The sequence below is a fragment of the Gavialis gangeticus genome, unplaced genomic scaffold (assembly GCF_001723915.1).
Source record: "Gavialis gangeticus isolate Ggan-Ray unplaced genomic scaffold, GavGan_comp1, whole genome shotgun sequence".
Classification (NCBI taxonomy): Eukaryota; Metazoa; Chordata; order Crocodylia; family Gavialidae; genus Gavialis; species Gavialis gangeticus.
In genome coordinates, this window is record NW_017729004.1 from 10,691,627 (window position 1) to 10,698,653 (window position 7,027).

At 46.9% G+C, this 7,027-nt stretch overlaps 1 protein-coding gene across 1 annotated transcript in view; it reads left to right on the forward strand.

The window, feature by feature from the left end:
- Positions 1–7,027, forward strand: part of VILL (villin like) — a 59,469-nt gene that overhangs the window by 24,885 nt on the left and 27,557 nt on the right. The window contains exons 3-4 of the mRNA XM_019508083.1: positions 2,281–2,355; positions 6,515–6,711. Coding sequence (XP_019363628.1) covers positions 2,281–2,355; positions 6,515–6,711 — 272 coding nt within the window. The remainder of the gene's footprint in view (positions 1–2,280; positions 2,356–6,514; positions 6,712–7,027) is intronic.

The following is a 7,027-nucleotide window of genomic DNA, read 5'->3' on the forward strand; positions in this document are numbered from 1 at the left end:
TGTGTGTGTGTGTGTGTGTGTGTGTGTTGGGATGTCTTGTTAACTCCATATGTGCCAAACGGAGCACGAGAGCCAAAGAAGGGGACAGCAAGGGTACCATCTGTCTGAACTGTTTTCGGTGGTGTCCTTTCAGTGTCCATAAACAGTGGTTACCTAACAAAGGGCTTTGAAGAACTGGAAAGTGTTCCCGAAGTTTTGGGCTGCTCATTAAAATTCCACCCTACAGGCAGAGTCGGACGTTTCCAGGCAAACGCAGGGCAGGATGGACCATCTCCTTCTGACCTGCAGATGATATTGTCAGAGAGGTGCAGGGCTCTGGAGGGGCCCAGGGCAGGATGTGTGTCTATTGTTTTGATATATGTGCACACATTTATCCGTCTTTTGCCTCTCCCGACTCCCAGGCCTTAGGATGCTCATAATCTCCCCTGGTAGAATTCCTCTTACACAACCTGTTATCATTAGCATTGCCCACACAATTAGGGATCTAGATTGCAGAGGAGAAATAAAGCCTACTAAGTCACCCAGTTCACTGCCCCCAGACCACCACTTGCCAATACACTTGCATTTTCATTCTTTTTGATGTCAAAAGTCCCAACCAGTAGAGTCTCTACCATTTCCCTGGGAAATGCGCTGCCATGGCCAAAAGGATCATGGAAGGAGAATTTGAGGGTGTTCACCTCAAATCCTTCCTTCTCTGAACTTCATCCCGAGTCTGCCTCAGGAAGTCCCCTTTGTCCTTCAGATACTTGTCCATCCTTGCTTTGTCCCCTTTGTGATTGTCTAAAGCTTCATATTGTATAGGCAGAAGGGAGCACTGGTTCATCTGATCTGACTTCCCACATCACACCATTCCTCCACTAGACCTGGATTAGATGCCGTAACTTCTTTAACTAAAGCCTGTCTTGGTCCCCAAGAGACGGGGAATCCATTACTTCCCATGGTCATTTGTTCTAAAAGTGAATTACCCTCAGATAAAAAAATCTGTGCTTTATTTCTAACATGAATGTGTCTGACTAACTTGTAATCGCTGCCTTCTTTTTAGGCCTTTCTCCTCTGGCTTAAAGAAGCCGCTTGTTCTAGGCTTCCTTCCCCGTGAAAGTGCTCGCACACTAATCATGGCATTTCTAGCAGCTGCCAGTGAAAGCCCTGCTACAAGAACAACCCAAACCAGAACATTTGCCTTGGGAAATTACAGGAACATGTCATTGTGTACCTGGTGTGCAGTGTGTGAGGACTTCATTGTCCACGTCTGTCTGCACCCATTCAGTATCAGGGCTAACCCGAGTACGTGCTTCTGCAAATACCAACTGAGTCACAAGCTGCCCATTACTCATCCTTATTTGATCTCAGTGGATTTGTCTGGTTTTGCATTCTTGTTAAAGGCGGAGTGGAAAACTCAGCACGGTCTTGAGGAAAGTCCGGAAAGCTCCTCTAACCTCCGTGAGAAGATGTGTGATCTTCCAAGCACGACCCTACTAAACACCCGTCCTCTGTCCCCATGCAATATTGCAGTCGGTATTAACCAGGAAGAGGCCAGGAATGCTGTTTTAAATGTTGCTGACCCTAGCGATCAAATGCCACAGCTGAAGCCTCTGCTACTGTCAGCGGAGCTGGCGCGGTTTAGGCCAAAACCCGGTTGCAACTCGAGCCCAGCGCTGCTAAATGTGTGAGCCTTTCTCCTTCAGGTTATAGGACGAGCAACTTGAGCCAGAGCCACATGAGTTATGGCAGAGGCTTCCCACTCATTTCAATGGGAGTGTCTGAGCAGGAGGCAGCAGAAGACCTACCGCTGTCAGTAGATGACCGGATGGGAGGTGTGACGTGTACCGAACGCTGGGCTCCACGGTCCTTTTGTTACTATTATGTTTTACTTTCAGTTATGAGCAGAGACCTAACTGTGTTGGACACCAGACAGACAGACAGACAGACAGCGAGAGACAAGCCCTGCTCCCCAAAGCTTGCCATTAAAGTTGACAGATAAGGATGGGAGAGAATAGGGCTGATGGGATTTCCCCTAGACTGATGCTCATGCTCTGAAAAGCCTTCATCAAGGGTCTTGGGCACTGAAGGAAGAATCCTGGCTCCATTAGAGGCAATGACTAATCTTCTGTTGCCTTCAATGGGGCCTGGATTTTGCTTTTCACACTTCCTCGGTTTAAGCTGTGTTTGTTATCCTACAGGAAGAAAGGGATGCCACATTTGTTACCATGGCTGGATGACAGCCAGATGCTTTCCACACACACGTTGTTTTGACCGCTGGCCTGTCCTATTTCCTTGCAGAAAATGAAAATGGTTCCTCTTCCAGAAAAGGCTTATGGGACATTTTTTGAAGGGGACTGTTACATCATATTACATGTAAGTACTGAGACCGTATACCAGTGTCGTGCGGGTGACCAGCTCTGCACTACTTCATCAAACCCCTGTCCATGGGCGGATGTAGGATTTTGAAAAGTGGGGTGCAGATGGGCTGGCGTATAGCAACACACATTTTCATCTAGGCAAAAAGAAGCTAGACGCTTTACTAACATGCTAGGGGCCTAAGGCCGTATTATTCCGTTTAAGATCAAAGGAGAAACAAATATAATTTTATTGGACTATCCATTAATTTGCTATATCTTACATTATGTATAGAAACAAACCCCAACAAATGAGGCCCGCCTAGTCAAAAGCTGTTGTTTCTCTAGTCCTGCTTGTCATTTGAATTAAACGAACATCTCTTTCAGATTCGTAAAACAAAATCTAACGTGTTGACAATGCAGTGCTTCACTGGAAGCTATATCCATACCTGAGTTAATGTTTTTAGCTAGAGTTAACAAGTCTGCAGGGCTGTGAAATGGGAGTGATGTGATCTGGAGCAGCTAACAAAGTGCAGAATTGCAGAAGAAAAGAAATCTTGATGAGTGGAAGTCAAAAGCATGGACAGAGGAGAGAGGGTCATTAACACCTGTGGACTGCAGAGTTTAGAAGGGATCGGGGAGATTATGAGCCATGAATTCAGTTGAATCCTGCCTGAATAGAAATGCTGCAGCCACTGCCAGGCAGTTGGTTTTCACTTTGGGTGGTGCAGTTGCACCCCCTCGAGATCCGCCACTGCCCCGTGAACTTTGGAGAGAGGTGTTGGCCGTGTCAGTCTGAAGTCAGGCTGAAGGCAGGGCGGGGTGGCGTGTTAAAGACTAGTTAGTACCCTGGAAGCCTTTTATCTCCAGAAGCACCATCCCAAGGGCCTGATTTTCCAGCTCGAAGCAGCGTTCTTGCGTGTCCTGCATGATAAAGAAGGCAGAGCTGCAACAAGGGTGCTTATTCCATGGAAGATGGCTCGTTCTGCGGAAACTTTTTTCCCCCTTTTCTTCACAGCTGAGAATCAGCTTGTTCATGCTGAGACAAGCCGCATTTTCCACAGTAGGCACGGCCTGAATATAGCCTCCCAGCTGCTCGGTGACTCACTGGGCGGCACCGCCAAGATCCTGTGAAACATTGGGGGAGGCCCAGGGATCCCTCCCTCTACTTGGCGTTGCTGCAGTCCTGGGCACCACTGTGCATCCTGGGACAGGCATGCCGGCCCCGTGCCTCTGAGCAATGCAGTCAGACCGTTTATCCTGACTCACGGCCACTTCCCTGGAAACTCGGTGTAGGGGAAAGTCTGTGCAGTCTCGGCATGAGTCTCGGATCATCTCACTGAGATGAAGCTGGGTGGGAATTTGGTGGCATGACTTCTTCGGCAGCAAACGCCAGCTTGTCCAAGCTGAACCCTCTCCCGGGAATTTTGGCTGGCACACAAGCTGCTCGGCCGTGTCTCTCTCTCAGCTTTTTCGCCCAGAAAAAAGATCTTGAAAGGCCTTGACTTCATCCTGAGAAGACAGCAGGCATGTTGGGAAATCTGGAGAGAAGAAAAACAACGTCACGAGGGGAAATCTGTTTCCTGCACTGTGGCTCTAGTGTTCAGCGCCACGCTGACACAGGGTGTCGATGGTCTCTGTGACCTCGGACGGGTCACCTTGGGCTTATCTGTATAGGGAAAAAGGTTGGAACGAGTATTTTGTGCTAGCTTATCCTTCGGATATCCTTATTTTGTGCTCAGCAATATTAAAGTGCACTTTGGAGACAGGTTAAGCTAAGCTGCACTCGGGCAAATTTAGTGCAGCAGAAATGCATCCACCCCGGGATTCAGTGTGGGGTAGCTGTTCTTGCACTGAAGCTCTCGTGCCAGCATACTTCCCAGTAGCTTCCCCACAGAGGAAAGCCCATCATTGCTCTGGACCTCTCTTGCCCACGTGGAGAAAGCAGGGTAGTAATATCCCCTCTAGGCTGGGTCTCATGTCAGACTGTCAGCTATTCAGGCACAGATTGGCTTAGAAAAATTTTTGGCTTAGAAAAATGTTCAAAATGAAACGTTAGAGCCAGGATTCTTAACCAGGATGCCACAGCACCCTGGGGTGCCTTGAGCTCCTTTCAAGGGTGCCAGAGAGCTGATCTTCTTTTAAAACTGGCTTCAAATTGAAGGATTTCATTGCAAATTAAATCAGCCGCATGTAAAGGCATTAGGTTTCACCGTCTTCAGGCCCTCCAACTTAGCATGGTGGTATCAGAGTACAAAACAGATAAACAGAGCTTAGTGTCAAATCTGTTTTAGAAAATGAGTTTTTTTATCTTCCTGCAGGGGGTGGCAGGCCTTATTGTGGGAGGTGGTGAAAAATATCTGGCACCAGGCTTGAAAAAATAAGCACACCTGTTTTCAGATGACTCAGCCCTTCTTGCTCAGCGAACGGGCTTTGCTGCGATAATATGAATTGCAATAGGTGGTGTGTAAACCACAAATGCACGTAGGTTGGTTGGTGGCAGGAATGTGCTCGAAGTATCAGGCATTCACTTGCATTTTATGTTAATTCTCCGGTGGCAAGGGAAGTACTCTTTATTCTGTAGGTTGGCACCGCACACCTTGTACCCCATCGGTTGAACAAAAGTCGCTTAGGTTGCAAAATCAAGCATACAACAGTTAAGACACGTCCGATTTATAAATATCCGTGCACCCTTAACTCTCCCACCTGGCACTGAGAGAGGCTGGGTCCTATGGAAAAAAACCAGCATGCAAAGATGTAATCAAAGACTGTATCTTGGTGATTAAACTTGGTCAGGAAACAGTGTTTCTATTCTGTGCAGCGGTGTAGGGACACAGCCAGGCACTTGGGGCAGCTGCCACGCACAGGGCACCAGTGACTTCCTGTTGCCATTGCTAACACAGTTGTGCAGCAGTGATGGCAGATGGGTTTTTCCACCTCCCCTGAAGTTGGCACCCAGGGCATCTGTCCCCATTACTCCAGCCTGGTTATGCCACTGATTTTGTGGGACACTGATGGGTTGAATATTTTCCCCTTCTAAATAAGAATGGGATCCCAGCGTTTTCCACAAAAAGAAAAGGGAGAAAAAGCCAATTAAGACATCTTAACCCAAGCATTTTTTTAAAATTTTGGTTTCTTACATTTTGATTATGATCTATTCTAATAAAAAATAAAGCAAATTTTGAAAATTTCTATTCTAGGGCAGTAGCTGTCAACATTTTTTGACTCAAGGCATCCCTTGTTAGACTCATCCCCTTCAGAAAATGTCAGCTTTTAGTTTTCACCTGTTTTTTGACTACAGAAAAATCCCAGAACAATTCCCGTTTGAAAGAAGTTGGAGACTGCTGGAGGTCTGCATGGTTTTAACACTGCAGACTCTTGTAGAAATCTCTGGGTTTATCTTGCAAATCATGTTTGCACACCTAATGTTGCTAACATTGTGTGGCACCCTTGAAAGGAGCTCAAGGCACCCCAGGGTGCCATGGCATCCTAGCTGAGAATCCTGGCTCTGAGGTCCAAATGTTTCATTTTGAACATTAAGCCAAAAATTGTTGAAGTTGACTGGCTGTCAACAAAGATTTCACTGTTGCCCAAGTCAAGCAAGTCTTGGTGCTTTAGGAAATTGGACACGATAGCACTTCGTCAGCTGCCAGAAGTTAAGTGAGACATTAAAAATGCAAAGGTGTTTAATGATTGTGTTTAACAAGGACTATACAGACACCTCAGGTAGGTAACCCTTAAGTGCATGCTTATCTTTAAGCCTGGGCTTAAGTCCTGCTAAGTGCTTTCCTGAATCAAGTCCTCAGAGAGTTCGTTGAGGGCCTGCTCCTGTTCCACTGAAAGTCATGCCACACTTCCTAGGGGCTTTGCCGTCTAGTACAAGGCTGTACACGAATAGGTTGACCCCACGCTGAGTTTTGCATGGAGGACACTGGGGCTTCTAAGCGCCTTGTCCTGGCATAATTACCCTGATGCTAATGTGATTTTCTTTGAGTAAGGGCTTCATGATCTGACTCTCTCTTGTTTATGCCAGTTCACTAAGTAACACTGCAGACATCTGTCCATTTTTGTTCCTGGACCACAGGCCTAAGGGTATTTGCACTGTCCCACTCCACACTCTCCCAGCCCCTTAAATGTCATCTCTGAACTCCTCTTAACTCCCTTCTTGTCTTCTCAAGAACAAGAAAACCTCCAATGGTTTCACCACCGACCTACACTTTTGGATTGGCAAGGATTCCTCTCAGGATGAGCAGGGTGCTGCAGCCTTCTACATCACCCAGATGGACAACCAGCTTGGGGGGAGCCCAGTGCAACACCGGGAAGCACAGGGCTATGAGTCAGAAACCTTCAAGAGCTATTTCCGAAAAGGCATCATGTGAGTGGCACAATTCCCATTCAGGGAAAGCTGTCATTACAAATAATAATAAAGAGGCAGAAGTTCCCCTGAGCTGAGATGACCAGCAGCTCACAATGGAGTGATGCGACTGGTACCACATCTGGCTCTACCAGCCCAAGTAACCTGGTATCCATTCACATCTGGATGACCTGAGGGACAGCCCTTGGTACCAAGACCTGAACTTGAAAACCCTGATTCTCCTTTTAGAGGGCCAGTAAATGCACCCTTCAGAGCCTTATAAATCAAAGTCAGCATCAGGGTGTCTGATTTTTTTTTTTTTTTTTTTCATTAAAAC